Here is a 26,312-nt window from a genome sequence, read left to right on the forward strand (position 1 = left end):
TATCTGGTTGACACTGCCACCAAATGTAAGCAGGCCGACTTCCTCTATACACTGCAATACACGTGTATACACATGTATTGCAATGTATAGTACCAAACTAGCCATTAGAGCATGGTTGGTTCAGGTCCCCAAGTAGGACATCACTAAACAGTAAAAAAAAAGTTGAAAAACAAATATATGTTAAAGTGTATGAAAAAAATAATAAAGCCCCAAAATGCGCCTTTCCAATATAAAAATTCATTATATAAAAGAAAACCCGAAAAATAATCAAAACAATAAATATTCGATATCACCACGTCCGTAACAATCCATACAATAAAACTGAAACATTATTTAACCTGCACGTGACGTCAGCAGAAAGGCAAAAAAAAAAAAAGTAATATAGGTAGGTCCTATGACCTACATATATAACTGTAACACAAAGAAAAATTGTAAATAAATGTAATTTATAAAATTGGAGGGGGCCTTACGGTTAAAGTATTCCATTTATCCTGGACAACCCCAATAATGAACATAAAAATGAATCCTGTGTCTGACACAAATTCTGAGAATTACTCTGATCTCATGGGAATGGTTGACTTGACTAACATCCAGCTATTCCAATAAAACAGACATATAAAACTAGGAGCTATACAAACCAAAGCACTTCTACCTTTGTACTAAATACCTTCTACTACTATTTTACTGAAAAAGAGCAGGAAAAATTTATGAAAAACTATTGTAAACTTTTGTCTTCAGTTTTGTGTCATAAGATCCAATGAAAACATCAAACTGGGAATTGACTTGGCACTGCGGAGAGTGAATGACTCCAAGGTAAGTAGATTTATTGGACAATGTGTTTTGAACTTAGGAAGCGCAGACCCTCTACATGATCTGTACTTCACTTCTTTTTTTTCACTTCTTCACTTCTTTTTTTCTTCTATATTGACTTCAAGAACTAATTAAACTTCTATTTTATATTTAGCCCTTCAAAAATTATTACATACACATATCACCTCACAGCTTTCATACGTGTATGCCAATATTTTGTGCCATAGACACAGTGCAACTTAATAATATATTTAGCATAATAGAATTTTTAAGTGAAAATCTTTTGATGCCCCAAACATAGAACAGAACAAGAATCACAAAAAGTATTTCATACTGTGCATATCACTTGTACCGTTATTTAACTCTTAGTTTGCCTCTTCTGGGGTATATTTCATGTCACAACTGTACCCCTCTGATATCTGGCAGGAATATTGTTGGAATGTGCAGATCAGATTGGCAAGCACATGCAGTGAAAGGGACTTTCCAATGACAGAAGCCTTGGCTAGGTCATCAGCGGGGACCTTGAAACCCCTGCAATCTATGAGAGTGGGTTCTAAATCATTCCTAAAGGAGTTGCCAGTTTATGTAAATAAACTTCATTCATTGTGTAATGGAACAGAGGCTGAAAGTCATTATTTATCCATTATGTAGATAAAATCCAAATAGCAGAGGTGCATGGTGGTTAAACAGATCTACATTAAAGTGGAAGTACTGTGGTACCTCAAGTCTCAATAAGTCTCAATGTTAATTTTCTCCAGTCGAAAATACTTTAAAGGGGCTCTGTCATTGGGAAAAGTCATTTTTATCTAATCACATCCTTGCATAGGCTTTAGAAATGCTATTCCACACCTACCTCTAGTATGTAAATTGCCTCAGTGGTTTCTGAATAAGTCCATTTTATTCATATGCTAATGAGCTTCCAGCCAGCACAGGAAGTTCCCAGCAGCACTCGTCTCTGCTATTATCTCCTATGTGTTTGTGCAAACAGGAAGCTGAGTCATCATCAGCAGCAGCAGCCTGTGCTGTATACACACATAGGAAACAATAGCAAAGGCGGTGCACGATGCATGGTGCACCAGTCTAATTAGCATATGAATAAAAACGGAATTATTCAAAAACCACTGAGGCAATTTACATACTAAAGGTAGGTGTGGAATAGCCTTTCTAAAGGCTATGCAAGGATGTGATTAGTTAAAAATGACTTTTCCCAATGATAGAGCCCCATGTGAGTCCACAATATGGGAAATGGTATTTGGTTCCATATATACCCAAAAATATCTCCGCCAATCCCTCAAGAAAATATAACTAATCAAATGAAGAATAAAACAATAAGCAGATAACCAAATCAGATAATTGAAATGCTTACATATAAAAGGCAGGTTTTTATGGACACATAAACATAACACCTCTGCAGTGCCACAGGCTGATCGCCTCCATGCCACATTGCTGCATTGATGCAGTCATTCATGCTTAAGGAGCCCTGACCAAGTATTGAGGGCATTTACTGGACAGACTTTTCATTTGGCCAACATTTCTGTATTCAATCATTTTTTCTACAGTTGGTCTTATATAATATTCTAATTTTCTGAGATAATGACTTTTGGGTTTTTCTTGGATGTAAGCCATAATCAACATTAACAGAAAGAAACACTTGAAAAAGTTCACTCTGTTTGTAATGACTCAATAAAATGTATATGTTTCACTTTTTCAACTAAATTACTAAAAAAAAACCCCTTTTTGATGATATTCTAATTTATTGAGATGCACTAGTACTTTTACCAAATACATACTGCAACCTTAGCTTCCTTACAGCCATGTAAACAACATTAAACCCCCTTCTTTCCTTATCTTTACCAGGTACTAATGGCTTAACCCTTTTTAGGGAGCTTTCACACGGAGTATACGCTCCGCTCATTCTGAACGTAAAAGTCGTTCAGAATGAGCTCGTAGAAATCAGCTCCCATTGACTTGAATGGGTGCCGGCATACGCACGTATCACATTGAAAGCAATAGGGAAAAAAGCCTCCCATTGATTTCAATGGGTAGCGCTCGTATGCCGGCACCCATTCAAGTCAATGGGAGCTGGTTTTTACGTGCTCATTCTGAACGACTTTTACGTTCAGAAAGAGTGGAGCGTAAACTCCGTGTGAAGGCTCCCTTACATGGTAAAGTGTTTGATGGATTGGGGTCCTACGGGCTAGATTCACCCCTTGTTCCTTGTCAATTGTGCACTGATAATAAGTTGTATCCCTCCATTCCCAGGAATACAGTGTACAACCATGCCCAGAGCAGTACCAAACAGCTTTTTTGTGCAAGAGGTGGTTGTGGTACCACGACTGATGACATATTGATACCAACAATATAAAAAAAACCTTGGTATTACCTTTATTCCCATTAATAATTAGTAGAGATGAGCAAACACTGTTCGGAACAGCCATTCCGAACAGCACGCTCACAGCACGCTCCCATAGAAATTAATGGAAGCGGTCATTCATTTCTATGGGAGCGTGCTGTTCGGATCGGCTGATCCGAACAGTGTTCGCTTATCTCTAATAATTAGGATGCCTGACTACAACATAATTATTTAAATGACCATAATTTTTTCAGAAAAATGCATATGATCTATTAAATAAGATACTTGCATTTGTTTGCAGTCAAATGGCATTTATTAATTCATTGTATAGCAAAAACTTGGATGGAATATTCAAAGAATATGTAACTTCTTTTCTGCCTATTTTATTGTATAACAATGACACTAAAATTGTTTTCTTGAATAAAAAGTGAAAAAAATTGCCCAAAGAGGAAAAGATGCTATGCTATTCTTCACCAACTATTAAAATTGTTTAAGAAAATCCAAATGCTTGAAAAAACATGAAATGGACACAAAAGGTTATCCTATTATCATAATGCATTGTCTCTGAGTTTAGTACTTATTTCTGTAATGAAAATAGATAGCAAATGTCAAAAAGCCTCCTTATTGTGTTCACAATCACATCCCGCTATCTACTCGTTCTGCCTTTACAGTGTATGGGATGTATCCGGAATGCTATCTCTAGAACACCCTTCCCGTTTCATCGGACAATAGGTCAATGGTGAATTTGACAAAAATCTAGTAAAGAATAAAAAGAAAAAAAATCACAAAAACATTCAAACTCGTGCCATGTCAAAGAATGTTAAAATCAGAATTACTTGGACGGTTCCACCCATTGTATATAAAGCAGTTACTAGTGTCACTTGAATAATTATCATTATTATTTTACATGGCAGAAAATAAAAGAAACACATATGCTTTAGTCACGTCATGTCAGTCACATGTATTGTTTTGGAATTAAGCTATATAGTCTTCCACTGAAATACTGCATTTTACCCCCTATCAAGTTTTAAAGGGATCATTAAAACACAATTTTTTGTGACTATCACGTCGGAATAGCCTTAAGAAAGGATAGCCTTCTCCTACCTTTAGAAGTCTTCTCCGTGCCGCAGTTCGGTATAAATCCTGGTTTTCATCAGTATGCAAATGAGTTCTCTCGCAGCACTGGGGGCGGGCCCCAGTGCTCAAACAGCACTATGGGCATCCCCAATGCTGCAAGAGAACTCTCCAGTGCCATCTCCATCTTCTTCAGGAACGGCCTCTTCACGCGTCTTCTTCCGGCGCTGGTGGTCAAACTTCTAGGCCTTGGGCAGACCCGACTGCGCATGTCCACAGGCCACAAGAAAATGGTGGAGAAGACATCTAAAGGTAGGAGAAGAATAGCCTTTCTTAAGGCTATTCCTATGTGTTAGTCACAAAAAATTTTGTTTTAATGATAGGATCCCTTTAAAGGTATGTTCAGTAGATTTCAAATACATGTTGGATGAAACTAATATACATTTGAAGTGAAGTGTGCAGCAGAAATTGAAAGGTGACTCAGATTTCTACCTTGGTCTTGAAGTTCTGATTGGTTTATGTTTTATGTGGAGACTGTATCAAGAAATTACATGTCAATTATTTTTTATTTACTTATCTTAAATTTGATTTTTATTGAGAAAATTTTTTCAACGTATAAAGTCTCAATTATTTTTTATTAGCAATTCTGAGATTTCATAGTAGTTCATACGATGTGGTGAACTGTAGCTGACACAGTGACCTAGCCTGACCTCTGCAAAAAATGGAGCCCACCAATATTGCTGGACTATCTTAAGGATAGGCAATTATTAATTTATTCCTGGAGAGACCTTCATTAGCGCATCACGACGTCCACTCACATCACATGGTTTGTTTTTTTTCTCGCCACTATAAGGGCAGAGTATCAGGAGCTCAGCTGTTCCCGGCAGCTGAGACTCCCGTGTCACCGATGAGGGACCACTAAAAGCCTTCCCTCACCGGTGATCACTGTGATCAGTGGGTCTGCACAGTGTCACATGTCATATTTGAAAAATGGGGCTGTGTAATAAAGTCCAAATCTGGCTGCCATGCCAAGGGGTTAAAGGGTTGAAAAAAACAATGTAAACAAAAATCAATCAACACACATTTTAGGTATCCCCATGTGCATATAAGTTATTTATTCTGTATGGTGAGCGCCATAAAAAAAAATAAAAAAAAGCCTCAATGCACATATTATGTATTTTGGTTACTTTGCTTTTCCAGGAAAATACCAAAAATTAATACCATTAGAAAGTACAACCTGACAGGCAAATCAAAAGCCCTGACATATCTCCATCAACAAAACAGTAAAAAAGTTATAGAAGTCAGAATACGGTGACAACCATCTTTCGTTATCAAAAAGTGACATCTTATTTGTAAAAGTGGTAAAACATAAAATCAATATATATATATATATATATATATATATATATATATATATATGGTATCGGTGTAGTCGTAATGACCCACTGTACAAAGATGCCATGTTATTTTTAATAATGATATACAATATTGTTATATATAATAAATTCTTCACAGGGGTATAGTACAACCACTATTTCAGTATTGTCACAGCCTGGCTGACTGGTCTAAAGACTAATGTTACATTAGTCTTTAGACCAGTCAGCCAGGATATATATAATAAATATATTATAAAACTAGCCTCTGCCCACAACTTCGTCTGCGGGTTGTTGGAGTGGATGATCCGTCTATATTCAGCAAATTGCTGTCGTCGATGGTTTGCCTGCTCCGGCATTTTGGCAGCTGGCAAGCTGTCCTGCTGCTGAACTTGTTCCTGGCACCATGCCTGTGATTGTTCCGGCATCTCAGCAGATCGCTGGGATGTCATATAATGTATAATGTAGAATAAGAGTGTATTGTTGGTGTTGATGATCCACCTGCTCCGGCGTTTCGACAGCTGTCAAGCTGGCCTGTCACTGAACGCGTTCCTTGTGCTGTGCCTGCGATTGTTCCGGCATCTCAGCAGCTCGCCATATAATGAGCGTGTTGTTGTCTTTGAGGATTCGCCAACTCCGGCGTTTCAGCAGTTCTCAAGTTGGCCTGGCAGTGAAGTTGTTCTTCGCACTGTGCCTGTAATTGTTCCGGCATCTCAGCAGCTCGCTGGGAGGCCATATAATGAGCTTGTTGTTAACATCTATGATCTCCCTCAGCTCCACTTGAGGAGAAGTCTGTGACTTTTGGCTTCCTTCATAGCTCTCAACAAATTAGATTATCTTTTTCCAGGCATGTTTAAAATTGACAAACTGCCAATTTGTATTAAAGGTGTTTGCCTATGTCAGTGTGTCAGCAGTGTCTGAAGCTGATCAGATAATATGCAAATGCTTGTACACTGAGGGTTAGTGTGTGTTTACACATAGAGATAACAGCCCTGGGACCTGAGATAAGGCTGCTGCAAGTGCAGTGTAATATAGTATGTGAACATAATTCATAACGGTCGTGAAGACATGTCATTTACCGGGATAAAAAGTAGCCTATATTAAAATCGAGGTTACAATCTATCTATGTGCCGAATTTCATTCAAATCCGTTCAGCTGTTTTTGCGTGATTGAGGAACAAACAATGTGCAAAATGTACAAATGCAAAAAAAAAAAAAATTGTAGAATTGTGGGTTTTTTTTCAGATGGACATCCAAAAAACGTTACTAAAAGCTGATCAGAACAGTATATATACCTCAAAAGGGTGCCCAATGAAAGTACATCTCATCACGCAAAGAATGCCCTCTCTTAACTATCTTGACAGAAAAATAAAAAAGCTATGAAGGAAAGGTGGGGGTCACCAAGCATTAATGTACAAACTACCCTACATCATTACAGGGTTACACTGCCCATCCCACCCTGAATTAGATGAAAAGGACAATATCCATATCTATCAACAATTATAATATAACTAACAACATAAACATGCCCCAACAGGATATTACCTGTATTTTACGGATTATAAGGCGCACTGGACTATAAGGCGCATTGCCCATGAGCGCCTTATAGTCCGTCTCGGTTCATATATAAGGCGCACCGGACTATAAGCCGCAGTCCGGTGCGCATTATATGTTATTGAAAGCGGCGGCAGGCAGACTTTGCCAGCGGCCGCTTAACCCCCCGCGTGCCAGCCGCTTCTATTGGAAGCGCTCGGCAGGTGAGGAGGGGCTCTATCAGCAAAATCATGCTGATAGAGCCCAACCGTAAAAGTTAGATTAAACTACCCCCCCCCCCCCCCCCCCCGTTTTAAAATAAAAGCCTGAAACAGAATGTGAAACTTACCGAGCGGTGCAGGGTGGGCGGGAATTCAGGCCTCCTCTTCCTCCGATGTTCCGTCCTCCTCCTCCGGCGCTCGCTAACTGATAATGGCCTGGGCGCATGCGCAGTAGCCGTAGTAGAAGCATTATGATATTGCGCATGCGCCCACGCCATTATCTGATCGCGAGTGCCGGAGGAAGTGGTCAGGACATCGGAGGAAGAGGAGGCCTGAATGCCCGCCCGCCCTGCACCGCTCGGTAAGTTTCACGTTCTGTTTCAGGCCGGCGTGACAGCAGGGCTGCCGGACACTTCCCATTCATTTCTATGGGAGCCGGCATGCGAGCGCTCCCTATAGAAATGAATGGACTGCTTTTTTCCATTAATTTCTATGGGGAGCGCTCGCATGCCGGCTCCCATAGAAATGAATAAGAAGTGTCCGGCAGCCCTGCTGTAACGCCGGCGTGTACGGCTGTGATACACGCCGGCGTTCCGTAGTGTGAATGCACCCTTACGGTGCCTTTTATGTATGTATGGAAGCGGCACGCAGACTTTGCCGCCGCTTCCATCCATATATAAGGCGCACCGGACTATAAGCCGCACTTACGATTTCTGAGGAAATCGTAGGTTTTTATGTGCGCCTTATAGTCCGGAAAATACGGTAGATGCGCAATGGCACCAGACGAATGCATAATTCGCGTTAACTTCATCAGGTAGGGTGGAGCGAGTAAGGTAGAGGGGGTAAAATGGCTGCAGAAACCAATGGTAATATCTAATACCATCACATGACCAATTGCAACAATACCTTTCCTTAGTCAGCCTATGCATTGATACCCACACCAAAGACAGACCTATTATGATGCTGCTTCCATACAGAGTGCCTGCACCGTAATGAAGCCATGGCAACATCTTAACTAAACGACATTGTTACGTAATATTCAGCTGTTGTAGCTGCTGGTGATTCAGAGGGATTTGGTTTAGCTCTTGTCTGCTTATTTTCCTGCATTATGGTAATGATTTTTAATATTTCCAATAAAGATGAATTGTAGTTAATGGAGAAAAAGGTAAAATGGTCTTTGTGGGTTATATGTATGAACATCCAGTCTAACTAAAGGCGAATTTCAGCATCATTTTCTTAAGAAGCAGAAGCGCTCTTATGTTCATAAAAGGCAATTAATAATATAAGAAAACGAGCTTACAACATATCAAAATATTTCTCTAGTTTTCTAAATACTACAAAAAAAGGTGTCGGTATTGTAAATAAATAGGAGATGTGGAAAGATTTAATTTATGGATCCAGCTTGGCAAATGCAGGAGTCCTTACAAAGGTTTGCAGAGAAGACTTTTTTTCGAGCGACATTGAAATCTCAGTGTGTCACCCAGGAAAAAAAGTTACTATGGTAACACTGACAATGTGTTCATTATTTCCCCCGCTGTGACTGAATGTGATGACGTCAACTAAGGCTGAAATCAACTTCTGACTTAGTCTTGGCCTAGGACTTTAGTTAGAAGACCAGATGGTTCTCTGTTAGCCTATTTATTAAATCTTATTCAGGGTGAGTCCTAAAAACATGATAGACACTCATTGCTGGAACTGAATGAACTATCTATGTGGTAATGTAATGATGATTTATGTAAGTGACCGCAATATTACAGTGAGAAGATTATTGGGTAAAAATATACGAGTAAAAGAGGGTTTTAGTGCTCTGTTGGGACACCTTTAGCCTAGATACAAGATACAGCTGGTCATGAAGACATACAGGTTCTGTATAGTATCCTACATGACATCTGCTTGTAGATCCTGCTTACTTGTAGGGTGCCAAAGCTAGCCTTCCATCGGTCCCCTAAGTGTTCGATTGGCAATAAACCTGGCAACTGGGGAAGGCCAAGAAAATATTGCAATCTGGTGGAGACATTCTTGGGACGTCCTTTCTGTATTAGGGTGAGCGTTATCCTACTGAGAAATGCAAGCTGGAAGTTCTGCCGTAACAGACAAAACATGTGGCCCCTGGATGTCGTGTACATTATGCTGAGCTGTTAAAAGTCCCTTGTATCTCTACTAGGGGTCACTGACTGTTGTGTGCAATGGCTCCCCAAATAATCACACAAACAATTGGTGTGTTGTGTTGCTCCACAGCAAAGGCAGGATTGAAGCCCACCCCACAAGACCACCATTATCGAACTCAACAGCCTGTTCACAATGTTTACTTGCCCTCGCATAACCATTGTTCTCAACATCTAACAGCTAGGTCAGAATAGACTAGATGGAAAGTAATCAAAATATCTTTGAGTGTGTCATAGAGGTACATTAGCAGAAACAATCTCTCACCAAGAGGTAAACTACCAAAAGTAGCCTCTAAGAGTCTTTTAATAGGGTAGTGGGATATATTGTAATAAATACTATATGTTGTTTATGTGATAAGCATTTTCTACCTTTTGTTATGATGACCAGGAGCACTAAGGGCTACTTGTATTGTGGTAATTTGTGAAGATGTAAAAAGGTTGTCCAGGTTAGAGATTTTCATGTGCTGTGACAATCGATTGCAAATGTTTCTTGTTAATGTTGGTTGTAACTATGGCTGGTTTGACTGGTGGTTGCGGATACATCCACACAGGACAAAGCTTTCATATTTGCACAGGTAAAATGCTCATTAGCACACAGTAGGAGGCAAATGGATGACGGTCTGTGTAGATTTTGTGCACAGCATATACATTTCTGCAGTAGTATTTCACTGCAGTGGGGATGAAATCAGTGGTAAATCTGCAACAAAATCCAAAAGTGCAAGATTGTGCAGATTCACCATAAAATGCATTGACATCTTTAGCAGATTGGGATTTAAAAAAATCCATATGATATCCATATAAAATCCAAATCACATATGTGGTGACATATGGACTTACCTTTATAAAGGGACTTGCTTATGGCGTATTTAAAGGAACCTCTGACCATGAAAATGCAGTGCAATCTGCATACTGCTCAGTCGTGCAGACTGATATACCGTTTGGTGGGGAAAGATTGAGTATAACCTGTAATGTATTATTTAGTCATGGATGCAGTCCTATCACTGATTGAGAGTCCTCCTTATACGTTTACTGATGAGTATACTGTATACAATTGGTAATTGCTCAAATTAGTTGTAAATTCAGACTTACTGTTCAGGAGCCGATAATCAATAAAAGGGTATGAGCCACGGCGTTCAGAGAGAACCCCTGATGGACCTCTCACTCGAACATCTCCTGTAAGAAATAAAAAGCACAACAATTAGAATGATCAACTCAAGAAAAAGAATAAAGAATGTGACTGCATGTGAAGCCACATGTAACAGCCACACTTGGGCTGATGAGTAAAATGACACGAGATTGGTACTTGATATGCAAAAAACCGTACACCCGACAATGTATCAACATCTTGTGCCAAATTTTTTTTCATAAACTAAACCAATTAATAAGTGGTGTTGAGTTAGACTAGACAGTCTAAAAGCATGTCTGCTTTTCAAACAGCATCAGACACTTTCGGAAATCTGGTGCAGTTATGTCTAAGTTTTCACTGTCTAAAAGTTAAAGATGCCATTAATTTATCTGACTCTCAATGTCTACTACTAAAGGCATTTGGTTATATTCTGATATAGCTGAAAGACTTCCCTATTCTGCACAAAAAAATTATGTCCAATGCAATATGACTGCTCTGACCGCCACTATTAAGAGAATGGGGGACTTCCTGCAGTGTAATATTTATCGCATAACTCAACAAAACCTATTGAAAAGTCATTGAAAAACTCATGTTAAAGCTCTTTGCCAAACTGCAGTTAAGTCATTCAAGGGTACCTCAGTATTCATGAAAAGTTAAAATAGGCCTGCTGGGCTGTCTATGACTGTATAATAGTGTCCTATCAGTTTTTCGGCTGCTAATAATCACCTTATGGTTACAGCACATTTTACATTTGTCTATGAGGTTGTCGGCATGTAAAATAAGGAGCAGTCTGCCCCCTTCCCCTATCCATTATAGCTAGTTTGGTTTGCTCAAATGTAATTCTACCAGGATTAACTGTACAATAGCAAACAATCAACTGAAAAAATCCCAAGTGTCCATAATATAGGAAATCAAGAAACAGGAACTAAAAAACATAACGGCAAATACATGCAGGAACGACATAGGAAAAGAGCAATCTATGAACACATTCAGAAAAGCTGTTTACTGTCTGTGAATAATATCCCATCTGTAATCGCACAAGCAGCCACAAGGAGATACAAGTACACAGAAGAACATTTCTTACATTATAAGATTTGGAGAATTTTGAGTCCTCTGCACAGAAAAGTTGTCGTGTGAGATTTGATTTTGTGAAAAACTGCAACTGTATTCTGCTGCCGATTTGCCACTATGTATGGATATAGAGAAATATGACTATGTAGAGGATACATGAAGGATAATGGAAAATCCTGCATACATGAAAATCCTTACAGGGCACGGTAGCTCGAAACTGTACAGATAAACAGACAATATTAATTGCCCTAAGAATAAAGGAAACAATGCACAGGTTCCACAAACACAGGACAGGAAACAAAAAACTGTACAGATAGCAACAGACAGGATACAGTGACGACTATGAACCCACTTTCCTTCAAAGGCCCTTACAGAGAGAAGAAAATGGATTTAACAGTGCTGTCTTATATTGAATATAGTTTCATAGTAGTAGCATCCCCAGTTATCACCTAATATGCCTCAAGTACCGTATATACTCGAGTATAAACCGAATTTTTCAGCCCAGTTTTTTTTTTCTTTTAGGAGGGGGGGGGGGGGGGTCTATGACCAGCCACAATATTAATGTATAGAATCTCCCATAAAATAGTGCAAAAGAAAAAAAAAAGATTTAAAAAAAATAAAAAAATAAAAAGTTCTAAATCCCTCCTTTCCTTAGAATACATATAAAAGTAGAAAATGACTGTGAGACACATACACATTAGGTATCCCTGTGTCTGAAAGTGCCCGGTCTACTGAATATAGGGTATCTGCAGTGCTCCTGTTCCATTTGTAGAAAGACCCCCCCCCCGTTTTGTTAATTACCGTGGAAATCGATATGCAAATCAGCTCCAGGGTGCACAGTGGGCGTTCTGTGCACCCCCTTGCGTCAAACCTTCTGGACGCCCACCACTGCCTCCAAGCCCTCTTCCTCCTGCTTATTCACCGCCTCCATTTTTAGCAGTTTCTACTGAAGTCACGCAAGTGCGCAGTAATGCTCCCTCCGGCACGGTACTGCGCATGCTCCAGCGCAAGCTCGCAATGTTCTCTACAGGAAAATGGCGCTTGAGAGTGCGCAGTAGCGTGCCGGAGGGAGCATTACTGTGCAAGTGCGTGACGTCAGTAGAAACTGCAGACAATGGGGGCGGTGAATAAGTAGGAAGAAGAGGGCTCGGAGGCAGCGGTGGGCGTCCAGAAGGTATGACGCAAGGGGGTGCACAGAACGCCCACTGTGCACCCTGGAATTGATTTGCATATCGATTTCCACGGCAATTAACAAAAACAGGGGGGGGTCTTTCTACAACAATTAGAAGCACCTAAATAGTCTTTTTCAGGCTATTCAGGCATATCTTTAGCTAAAAACACAAAAACCTAGTGATAGAGCCCTTTTAAAAAAAGGTAGGTAGACGGATAGCAAGGAAAAACACTCACATAAAAGTAAAAGTAGATACAGCATGCAATTATAAAGAGGCAGCACCCTCCAATGTCTGTTCTTGAGATGAGAAAATAGAAAAATATTCACATATTCTGGTTTGTATATGGACAGGCAGTCACCCAGTTCATATGTAATGAAATAAGTTTTTCCCAAAATGAACAATAGAACAGGGCATTTGGGCCAAGCCATGTTGTCAGCTAGCTGCAGAGATAAAAAAGACGATGTGCTGAGCTAGTCTGGGGGGTGATTTTAGGTATATAGATAAAGAGGTCTCAGTTGAGTGTTAAAGGGGATGTTCAGGAACTGGACCAATCAACGTGAAAGTTGAAAGTCTATCCTGGGGCTGGATCAATGTATAGTACTCTGCCAATAGTCCTCAAATAAAATGATAATACATCAATGTTACTTGTGATACATCTAAAGTTTAATCCTTACAAACTACTACAAAGCTAGTCCGCTGTTTTGCACACGCATGAAGTACAAGGAATGATCTGTGTATTTTCTGCAATCTTTTTCACTTTTATTCAATAAGGCTGAAAGATTGTGGCTTTAAACTCTGTAATAATACTAAAGTCTACCGCCTAAAGGGAAGGGGAAACCGATCAAGTATATTAAATATTTTACTTCTCAGACAACAGTCCGTGTTGATATCTCCTGGATACACCTGTACCAGCTAGGAATAGCTTTACAAATAAGTTAAGGAAATATAATTTTGAAACCAATCTGATGCTACAACTTGCCATTCAGTTTGCATATACTGCAGGACTGGATGAGTGGGATCAGTATGTGTGTGAGTGATGTTGTAGTGCCAGTTGGTTTTGCTGGTTCTCTCATATACCCTCCTCAGTAATCTAATATCGCTTATGTATGACCTAAACAGATTCATGTTTCAGATGTGAGGAAGTCTCAGGAAACCTATTACATTGCTGCTGACAAGACCCTGCAATCCAACCTTTCATAAACTCACAAACATCATCTCTCTCCTCAACCGGACCACTACCTGGACATTCTTTGTAGCCCTCTGCTACTAGCCAACCTTTAATATTAGAGTGCATTTACTTCACATGTTGGCACCAGACTAACTGTACAGTTATCTGCAAAATACAGTAATATAACAGAATATGGTTTGATTGTGGTTAGTCATGGATTTTTAAAGGTCAAGCGACTGCAAGTATATGTATAGTAAAAGTATGGAGCGTCAGAGAAATATGCACTAGAGTGATAGGAAACTGTTTATGGTTACTGTTATAGGAAACTATACAACACATTAAAGAGTATACAGGAGAGGCTTCACAGCTATCAAGTGTGTCATAAAATTCACTGAATAACATAACATAAAGGAAGTCTGGCACCAGAGTGAAGCATATTAATCCACCAACACAGCGGCAATGAGAATTTATTTCACAATATACAAATAAGCAGTCTGGTGCTCCAAGAGTTGCACCCATTGCTCCAAAATACTATGCTCCACACTGCTTTCATACATCCTCCTTCCCCCTCTCCCTTCTTTCAGTGACATGCACAGGGAGCTATGCTGAACTCTGGCTTTAATATATTCTACATCTAACCATATACATTAAATTCACTGTAAATCTCCAATACTACAGGGGTTTATCACAGACACAACTTTGCTCCTATTAATCAGTCATATAAAGCCAGGCCCTGCCTAAATAACTTAGGGAACCTGCACACGGAGTTTACGCTCGCTCATTCTGAACGTAAAGCTCGTTCAGAGTGAGCAGCGTAAAAAACAGATCCCATTGACTTGAATGGGTGCTGCCATACGTGCGCTCCCCACTGAAATCAATGGGAGGCTTTTTTACCTATTGCTTTCAAAGTGATACGTGCATATGCCGGCACCCATTCAAGTCAATGGGATCTGTTTTTTACGCCACTCACTCTGAACGAGTTTTACGTTCAGAATGAGCGAGCGTAAACTCTGTGTGCAGGCTCCCTTAATGTCTAGCAAGTGACTGTATAAGGTACCCAGATTGGGGGCAGGTGTAAAGCCATATACATTTGTAATCATTGGAATTAAAGAAAGCACTTTAGGCTAAGGCCCCATGTAGTGAAAAGACTGCTAAAATGTCACAATGTTATAAAACAAACCGATAAATGGTGCAAAATACTAATCCTCTCTCATTTTGCCCATTTGTGATTTATTTTTTTATTACATCACAGGCATCACATTTTTTCCATAGGGTTTTTCACACAAAGTCCGCAGAGTTTTCCTCTGCAGACTATCTGTCCATATTATACCTATATGGAAAATGCCAGTATTTCTGTAAGTATAAATGACATGCTGCAATTCACAAAAATGCAACAGTTTTTAAATTGCAGCATTTCCGATGCAGATACTGTATTGGGATTAGCCAGAATCTCATTCACTTTGCAGATACTGCAAAACAGTGTGGTTTTTGCAACGATTTTTGCAAATTTGCGGCATTTACACTATGTGGGGCCCTGGCTTTAAGGCTGAGACCGCATGTTGTAGCGAAGCTGCTTTTTTTTGTTGCAGATTTTGCTGTGGATTTTTGAGCCAAAGCCAGGAGTGGATTGATCAGAAGGGAGAAGTATAAGAACTTCCTATATATTCCCCATTCCTTTTGTAGCCATTCTTGACTTTGGCTCAAAAAACCACAGCACAATTTGCAAAAAAAAAGCTGCATTTCCGAAAGGTGTGGTTCACAGACAAAACGAGGTTAATCAGGTTGATTGATGGCCTATCCTTCAATCCTTCGGATTGAAGTCTATGGGGCAGCACTGAAGTATCTACACTCACCGCTACAGTTTGTACGGCAAGTGAGCAGCACAGCTCTCCTGCACTGCCTGGGTACCAGTTATTTGTGGGATTACTGATGCGTGAATAAGAAAAAACAAAATTCGGTGGCATGGCGTGACATATAAATAACGGGCGTTGTATGCAAAAAGCGGAGTGTTCTAAAATAACAGTTTATTAATTGTATTCGAGGTAAAATTTCAATTAATCATGATTTTCATTTTGGTCATAGTTCCTCAGCCCTAGATAAGACTCTCTGTGTTCCTCAGGTTCTTTTAAGTGTTAAGTCCCAGAGTACCATTGCCCCATGTTTAAAGGTTTTGGTCTCAGATTTGAGTGTTCACCTCAACTCATTTTACGAACTTTGTGCCAACTGAACCCTTGACTACTCTCTTTGTTGACATGGACCAAGAGAGAGATCGATGTTTCCCTGGGGCATGTAGAACTTTGCAATTTATCGTAATGGCGGGAGAAATGGCTCAAAGACATCCTTCCCCACTTTAAGTTGTTTTTTGAAAAATTATTCTTCTTGTGGAGGATGGAATGAGTAGAGGTCCATCAATTTTTTGGAGACATGGGCGTGTATCATCATTGATCTGTGGAGAATACATTGTCATGTTGTGCCTCGTGGAGCTTGTGTTTTCAACCTTCTTATTCTGGGATACAATGGAGGACTTCTATTTGGGTGGTTGGTTCACCTCGCAGATCAGAAGCATGGTGGGCTCTTATCTGCATATTTTGTGTTGAAATTAGAAAAACAACTTTCTGTTCTTATTGTTACTTTGCTGGATAGTTTTTTTTTGTTTGTTTGTTTCTCCTTTTTTCTCCGAGTCCCCCTACTCGCTTCTCTTCCCTAATGATTTCGATGCCACCTATGGTATTGGATTTGTTTACTGGAAGTTCAGATATTGGCTTATTGGCCTTCTATAATTTACATTGTTTCCTTCTTGTCTTGTGTGTTGTCTTTAAAACAGTTTTAAAATGTATAGTAATTACAATGTTGTTTGATATAGAAAATACCTAGGCAGTTCATAGAGAGAATATTCCAACAATATATGCTCAAAAAACCCAAACCCTTGCACAGTTTCTCTAGATGAAAAATTTTAGCTTCTGGCTAACCACCCACAGTGGCAGCCACATCACAGGCATACCTAGTTATAAAGTCCCCAAACTGTGTACCCTCAGTTACTTATTGATCAGTAAAAAAATAATAGCCATCTCAGTAAACTATATATAAAGAGTGTCCCAAGCTGCAAGATTTCATGATTGAAGACACTAACATCATTGTACGTTTTGTTTACATGGCATGTAGGCAGCTATTTGCAACACCTTATACAAATGTAAACCTTTGAAACTGTGGCATTTGACTTGAAGTGTGGGTGGCATTGGTGACTGGGTTATTTTTTAAATGTTCTCCTTCTGTTTTGTTCAATTCAAGGAAAACGTTAAAGCCACAACTACCTACATTTCATAACATTTCACAACCGGTGTTTGCAGCCTGTCATTAATCCTTCTACATCTCTGCAGGAGTAAAACAGGCAAAAATAAAAACAGCAAGTCAAGGGGCTACTATAACCTTTTATAGTAAAGTGTAAAGTTGAGTGTAACCTAAAACAAATACCGCTAAGTAATACAGATTTTCACCCCATTTGACACACAATAGATCTAATCTAATCTAAATCTACTGTATATATAACTTGTGTCCTTAAAGGGAACCTTATGCCAAACGTCAAGCTCTCCATGCCTCTTTCCTAGATCTGATGCATTTCTCCAAAAACCCCACTGCTTTAGCCCAATGTCTCTAATGCCATCCTAAAATTTTGCACACAATTTCTCCACAGCTGTTTTATTAGGTTTTTGGAGGGAAGATTTTTCTAGAATGATTTTCATATACAAGACACATTTGCAGACCTTCTGAGCTGCCATTACAATGCAGAGTGCCAAAAGTGACACTGTTTTGAAAACTATACCCCTCAAGAAACATATCAAGGGTTATAGGAATCATTTTAACCCCAGAGATGCTTTCTAACAGCAATTGCTTCTAAATGAAAACTAAAAATTTTCCAGCAATATGCCATATGCCATACCCAACTTATGCCACTGCGAAAAGGTCATCTTTCTACTTATTATGCTGTGTTTCCTGATTTTAACCCTTTCCTGACATCTGGCTCTGAAGCAAACTGACCATCATAGCAATCGGGTCTCTGCTGTATTGCACAACGGAGACCTGAAGCTAATGCTCATGATCAGACTTTATTCTGATCATGGGCGCTACCTTATGTATTGCCCCTATGAAGTGCCCTGGAGCCCCCTATAGCTGGTCCCCACTGGCCACGTGCCTTTTCCACTGCAGGACAGCTCCCATGTTTCAAGATAACGGCAGCCGTCCAGTTGGTATCACAGCTGGGAGCCTAATGTAGACAACCAGGTCTGTCACAGGAATATAGCTATTGAAGCTGGTCATAGATTATAGCTATCTATCGCATCTCCCATAGGCTACAATAGGGTTGCACTGCAGTGTATGGGGCATGAAATCAAAAGTTGTAGTTTCAAGCCCCCTAGGAGGGGAAGGGGGGGGGTTAATAATTTCAAATATATATATAATAACAAAAATAAAAATTTTAATCACCCCATTTTTCCTAGATTTGTAATAAAAATAAACAAGATCAAATGATACATCTCTGCAAAAAGACAGCCAAACAGCCATTTAATATATTATATATTTTCATTCTTTTCTTCAAATGGAAAACCCCGCCGCACGTGACCGCTGAAGCCACATCAGCAGCTTTAGCAGAAGTCAAAATGCAGTCTTGCTGGCAAGAAAATTAATTTTTTAGTAGTGTGCAAAGGAGTTGTACAGTGCATCCATAGGGTGGCTGCATCTGCCATAGTACCCATATTAGTCACTAGAGATGAGCAAGTACTGTTCGGATCAGCCGATCCGAATAGCACGCTCGCATAGAAATGAATGGACGTAGCCGGCACGCGGGGGGTTAAGCGGCTGGCCGCCGTCAAAGCGGAAGTACCAGGTGCATCCATTCATTTCTATGGAGCGTGCTGTTCGGATTGGCTGATCCAAACAGTACTCGCTCATCTCTACTTAGAATCTTTTGTAGTGTACAAAGGAGAAATACTAACATCCAGTGCTTACAGATATTTCACGTAGATCTATAAGGATGCGTGCCTGTATGCATCCATGTTTAGAAAATGCTTTCCTGGCTCCTCCATAATTCAAGTAATATTTGTATGCCAGTAGATGACTTTCTAAGACAGTGAACTGAAAACAAAGAAAGGATCCACACGTACAAAGGAAATGACCCGTGCAACAATATTTACAAGACAAGTGAAAATATGGTTTTGGTAGGGTCGAGTGTGAGGTATGTCTGAGGAACAGCAGAAAACTGGCCTTTGAGATAGACTTAAAGGAAATCCTGTAATGTGTTGATTTTCTACTTTTTTTTGTTTGCCATTAGAGCCGCTGAAATCTTGTAAGGACTAATTTTTTTTTTTTACTGAAATTTTTTAACTACAAATGAAACAAATAAGACATCAGAACAGGAAGAGACGTACATGAGGAATAAGAGGGTAGAAAGGGGGGATGAGGAAGTTATAGATCCTGTAGCATACAGTAGGTATCCCATGGAGACCATATGGAATTGAAAGCTACTATAGTGTTACTCACATTAGCTGTCAGATATTGCAAGGTACAAATACTCAGGCAATAAAATCAGAGGTAGATGGGAGTAAAACTGATTTTCAGTTCAATGCTATGAGGGATTCAGCCACTGTACAAAGGTAAAGAAAAAGCTTAGCTGACCATTTGCAGCAGTCACAAAATATATGATACAGCGAGCCTAACACTATTAAAAATCACACCTGAACGGCAGAATTTGGAATAATACAAAGTATATGCATATTATACTGAAACCTGCAATTAATCTTATAAAGGGTACCTGAGTTTTCAGGAAAATTTTAAATACATGCAGGGTCTTACTGGGCAACCTGTTCTATGTCTGTATGAGTCTTCATACATGCCCTACCAGTTATGACGCTAATATCTCCATTATCGTTGAAGCACAATTTACATTTCTCCTTCAGGCAGAGGACATGTACAATAAGGAGCAGTCTGTCCCCGTGCTAGGAGGCCGCCTCAGGTTCCCGACCGGTAGCTGCGACTGGATGCGACTAATCCACACTCCGCTCCGGATTAGGGCCAAATGAATGGGCCTAGTCGTGAGGGAGTGTCTTCAGGTGGATGTCGCGAGGCGGAACAAACGGCTCCTGGAAAAAAGAACTGAGCGACTCCCATTGATTACGATGGGAGATGTATTTTTGGTCAGGATTTTGAGGTGGATACAGCCTCAAAATCCTGATCAAAAAACCCTGTGTGAACTTACCCTTAAAATGCATTTAGCTCAGTGACTGATGCTGCATGAAAAAATTTGGTGGCTCTTCAGGCTGACTAGTCAATGTTTATACCATATATTAGTTGGGAAAGTGATATTGCATCTTAAGCGTCGCCTTTTTTCAACAAGTCCCACCACCTTGGTGCATGAGGTGCAGAAATTATCTAGAACAGTTAATAAAAATGGCATATAAGATTTTTTGTTGTTGTTTTTCGCAAATTATAACATTTTGGAGTGTGTTTTTAAGTAAATCTGTTCCAATAACCGCAGAGAGAAATTTTTCTGACCTTAAGGATGAGATTAACAAAATATACAAGCATCAGTCTTAGTTACATGGCTGTATAAATATGCTCGGATAGGAAATAGCACAACTAATACATAACATTTCCTTGAAAAAGCAGTTTTTCTCTTATTCAAATAATTACAATGGGAGTGTCAGCAGGACAATGTGTATCTCCAACTTGTCATCAGGGCTCCTTCTAATAAGAAACAAGACTGACCAAAACATTCATTCCCTTTAAAGTGTAAATTTGCTCTTACATAATTTTATCTACGATCAGAAATCAATAGTACATTGAAAGGAACAAGCTTTGTAACATAATTTATTAAACTGCTAATTTGTTTCACTTCTTTGACCCCTTTTGCCATTTTTCAAATCTGTACAATAGAAGTCTATATAGAGATGATCTCCTCAAAGCAGAGATACATCTGCAATATAGTATTAGTACCCAGCCTTATAGCTATACCTTTCTTCTTCTCCTCCTCCTCCCCTCCATAGACTTAACTGCAAACTGACACTGCTTACAGAGTAAGGACCAAATCAATTATAGAAGAAGCAAAGACAGGAGTAATACTACTGGTTTCTGAAAAAATAAATGGAGGTGTAAACTTAGGATACACTAAGAATACACCAAATTTATCAAACAGAATCTAATATTCTGATATGTCAGACGCAGTTCACGACTGTGTAGTCTAAATTTGCACTGTCTAGCTTTTCCACAGTATTACAAATCTGACCCATTGTTGCATCTTATACCCCCTCTTTCCAGGCAAGCCATTCCATTTTTAAAATGATCCCTATCCCTTTTCAAACAAGGCAAACAAAGAGTCTAAAACACATAATAAATAAGGTGCACAGCATATAGGCTTGTTATTGGGAACAAATGAAAACAGAATTCTGGCATTTAGCTTAGTAAGTCTTCCCTAAACATCTCAGCTTTACATAAAAGAGGAGCAAAGCTATTTTTTTTGGCGTTACCTTCATATATTTAATAAAAAAAGGTAGTGTTCATGGCATCTGTAGTGACTACTTACATACATTACTTATGATAGTATCGTTAAGACATCCACTGACTGTAAGACCTATTGCAATTTCTTATAAGCTAAGAAATATAAGGTTTCCGCTGAAAATAAGACCTAGTGGTCTAGTAGTCATTGCTACAGCCGTCACAAAATTGCACCCCCCTTCCCCACACACACAGCTCTCCTGTGAATACATAGAACACTGTGGACAGCGTTGACTGGAGGTAGAAGCGGCTGCTGATTCTATGGCGCAACTCATCCCACAGCACTGCAGGGACAGTGGATATAGTACAGTGGATATAGTGCACCGAACACCAAGCACAGCATTCCCTGGACGCAACAGCGGCTGCACTGCTCTCTTTTATATGGATGCATGCCATGAATTTCTGTTTATTCATTATTATGTTTTACATTTGTCTTTGATGTCTAAAAAATCTGCACAAAATATAGAGGGGAGGGGAGGACAAAACATCCCCAGGTCTCTACTAGGTCCACACTGTCTTCTTCATTAAAGTTTGGATTGTTGATGGAAAACAACTTACCATGTGCTCATCATTAATAATAACCTTCCTCACTGCCATACCGCTGATGAATCATATTTCTTAGAAACACTGGCAAGTTTTCTAAGAGAAGGTGCTGCCATAATGACTTAACTCTTTTGCTGCCAGGGCTTTTCAGAAATTTTGCACCTCTGGTAGCCAGGATAATTGTCACAATAAAACATAAATAGCAGAATTAAAAAAAAAACATTCTAACTCCCCCATACCTATATATTTTCTGAAAGCAGACACCTGCACTATTGCCAACATGGCACCTTCATGCAACTTTGATTTAAAATGTATGCTTTATAAAAAAAATATGCATAAAAACTTATATTAGTTGTGAAAAGTATAAACCAAACCAAAAGTTATATGCACCACACCTCTTTAACCAAACGCAAATTATTTTTTGAAACCATTAATACATATATTTGGATCTACCGAAGTGCCTCTCTGGTAAGATATATGGTATACGTCATTGGCAGGGAAAAGGTTAATAGCTTCATATTGGACTTATTTTTGTCTATCAGGTTTCACATAAATAAAGCATTGGTCTATAGAGAGCAGCCTTCGAAAAGGTGCTGCTAGAGCAGGTTCCTCTTTTACGCCATGCATGATCTAGTACATTCCAGTACACCTCAAGGTGGCACTTCCTTAGTGAGAGAAAGTTCCCCTTCTGAGCTGGTGTATACAGTATCATTTATAAGCTATTTCCCAGCATAAATTTTTGCAGGGGCAAAGCTATACAGGGTGCAGATGTATCCAGTGGTGTAACTAGGAATGGCGGGGCCCTGTGGCGAACTTTTGACATGGGGCCCCCCCGACACCGAAGATCTCAACCGAGTCCCTCCTACGCATTCCTGCGCGCTCTATTATGTTCCATAGTGGCCCCTGCAAACAGTATTATACCCAATAGTGGCCCCTGCACAAAGTATTATGTCCCATAGTGGCCCCTGCACACAGTATTATACCCAATAGTGGCCCCTGCACACAGTATTATGTCCCATAGTGGCCCCTGCACACAGTATTATGTCCCATAGTGGCCCCTGCACACAGTATTATACCCAATAGTGGCCACTGCACACAGTATTATGCCCCATAGTGGCCCCTGCACACAGTATTATACCCAATAGTGGCCCCTGCACACAGTATTATGTTTCATAGTGGCCCCTGCACACAGTATTATGTCCCATAGTGGCCCCTGCACACAGTATTATACCCAATAGTGGCCCCTGCACACAGTATTATGTCCCATAGTGGCCCCTGCACACAGTATTATACCCAATAGTGACCCCTGCACACAGTATTATGTCCCATAGTGGCCCCTGCACACAGTATTATACCCAATAGTGGCCCCTGCACACAGTATTATGTCCCATAGTGGCCCCTGCACACAGTATTATCCCCCATAGTGGCCCCTGCACACAGTATTATCCCCCATAGTGGCCCCTGCACACAGTATTATGTCCCTTAGTGGCCCCTACAGGACTAAATACTGTCACGTCACCCGCTGACCGCTATACCAGGACAAATTGTGGATAAAAAATCTGGTCATGTGCATTACAATTTAGTAACTCCATGTGCCTCATATTAATAGCAGTTAACCCCATCATCTCCCTCACATTAACCCCTGTGTGCCTCACCATAAGAGTTACTGATATGTGAGAGACATGGAGGTAATAATAAAGTATCTTCATTATTATTACCCCCATATGTCTCACATATCAGCAACTCTTATGGTGAGGCACACAGGGGTTAATGTGAGGGAGATGATAGGGTTAACTGCTATTAATATGAGGCACATGGAGTTACTAAAACACAAGTAATCCCCCCATATGCCTGACATTAATAAGTAACCCCAGTACGTACCTGTGTAGCTTTAGTTTCATTTTCCTTCTTCCTTTCTTCCTCCAGTGCAGGACGGCAGGAGCTAGGCAGGGATAAGCCCCGCCTCCTCCTCTCATTGGTGGGCAGAGGACAGCAGAGAAAGGGAGGGGGGAGAGAGGGGGAGCGTCCTGAAGCGCTGACAGGAGCCAGAGCTGCAGCTCCTGTGTCTCAGCCGTTGCTGCAGCTTCGGAGACCCCTGTTGGTGGAAAGTATTCCACCAACAGGGGGCCCCGATCATTATACTCGGGGGTCCGTAAAGACCTCCGAGAATAATGATAGCAGTGGTAGCAGCTGTCACCGGGCCCCTAATGTCCCGGGCCCTGTGGCAGCTGCTACCGCTGCTATGGTGGTAGTTACGCCACTGGATGTACCAATCACTAATAGACCCTGGAGCCTGAACAGGCTTAAAGGCTTGTCTACAACATACAAAGAGACCAATATAACAATTAGCACATGGTAAGTAAAGGCCCTGTTACAGATTTTGCATTGGGCCCAGGAGCTTCACATTACATTTCTTTATATATGTATGTACAGTACATATGTATGTTAATGGAAAATCACACTATACAGTGTTCTACCATTGAAAAGACTGGGCTGGCATTTTCTCAGTTCAATTATGCTAAAGAGATAAAGAGTTAAAATCATTAGTTCTCAGTTAGAAAAAAGTGCTAAACACATCACCAAAAACTATAGCATATGTCCCTGTAATGTGGAGTAGCAAATACATTATTGTAGGTGAAGTCATTCATAACTGCTGAAGTTTGCCACAGATTCCCCCTATAGACTGCAATTGGTGGAAACCATGATAAAAGTCCAAAATATATATTGAAGTGCTGAGGATTTAATGTCCGCACCTCATCTTAATTTATACTGCAGATCTTTTTTCATTTGTGAATGAGATTTGTTTATTGCTCAAATACGCTGCCGACTTTCTACCCACAATTCCACAATGGAAATTCTAGAGGGTATATTCTTAGGCTATATTTGCATCACTGTGGAGAGTAATGGCTAAAAACAAATGTGAATAGCCACATTAATAGCAATGTTTTTTTTTGTTTTTTTTTAAATGGTCATCTGGCGACAGTTACAAAAATGGCCGTCATGAGGCGTTTTTGATATGACTATTGATATGTCTCTTTGGGACACGAATGAAGGGGATTAGCTAACAGTAGCATCATAATGGATGAGGTTGCATGAAAAACACTGGAAGACACATGCAAATGCACCTGAAAAATTCCTTATCAGAATGTCTCTGGAGTGTTGGAGGAAATGTGAACATGGGAGGACATACATACAACATACATGCTCCTTACAGATGTTGTCCTTAACTGGATTTTAGCCTAGAACTCCAGCAGTGTAAGGCTATAGTGCTAACCACTGAGCCACCGTGCTGAATAGCACATCTGTATTATGACTGTAATTTCCTGACTTTTCCCAAACAAATGTTGTCCATTTAAATATTTCTCAAACCTGCTTGATCCTCCCTGAAGGTTTCATGCGTCAATGCAGTAGATAGCGTAACCCTGAGATTACACCCACATTTGTTCAGATTGGTTCTTCTGCTTGACAAGCCTCACAACCTTGAACAATTTAACAAGTCTGGTTTTCCAGAGACATTTCATAACTCTCTTTATCTTTTGGCAACACTTTGGATACAACATGATAAGCCTCTAAAGAGAGCACGTTAGTAAGACTATACAATGTATTCTTCGTTTTGCTTTACAAAGACCAGACATGTCTGTCATGTCTTCGTGTATTTAGTGCTTAAGTTAAGGGCCACTAAACTTGGAAGAAATGCATCAGTGTGTGCAGAAGTGTATCAGTCGCATCCTTATATACTAGTCATTTACATAATTTGCACCCCCAAATCTGTGGCATCGCAGAGGATGTGTAAGACACTAAACATCAGATTGCTTTTTATTGAAAGGTCAAAATGAAAAGTCAAGTACCATTTCAACTAGCAATAGTGAACATGTAAAGTGCATTTACACTAAGGCCACACGTGTCAGGTCCAGCTGGTTTTCGCTACAGCTTTAAGCCGCGATTCCCTGGCAGCTGGCCCTGGCTTTTAACCTTGCATTGCAAAAGCTGAAAACCATTGACGAACAGAGTTCAACAAATGGCATGCTGCATGTTTACAATGCACAACACGTCTTGTACGACACTTCGCTCTGCGATTTTCTGCAGTGTGTGAATGGGATTTGTATAAATCCCATCCACTTCACCATTAATATAGTTGGCAGGGGTGTTAGCCACCAACGAT

General features: G+C 40.0%; 1 protein-coding gene across 2 annotated transcripts in view; it reads right to left on the minus strand.

Moving 5' to 3' along the window:
* The window catches only part of PDE7B (phosphodiesterase 7B), a 310,274-nt gene that overhangs the window by 40,360 nt on the left and 243,602 nt on the right, over positions 1-26,312 (minus strand). For both annotated transcript variants that reach the window (XM_075267950.1, XM_075267949.1), the window contains one exon: positions 10,618-10,701. In XM_075267950.1, coding sequence (XP_075124051.1) covers positions 10,618-10,701 — 84 coding nt within the window. The remainder of the gene's footprint in view (positions 1-10,617; positions 10,702-26,312) is intronic.

The sequence above is a fragment of the Leptodactylus fuscus genome, chromosome 3 (genome assembly GCF_031893055.1).
Source record: "Leptodactylus fuscus isolate aLepFus1 chromosome 3, aLepFus1.hap2, whole genome shotgun sequence".
NCBI lineage: Eukaryota > Metazoa > Chordata > Amphibia > Anura > Leptodactylidae > Leptodactylus > Leptodactylus fuscus.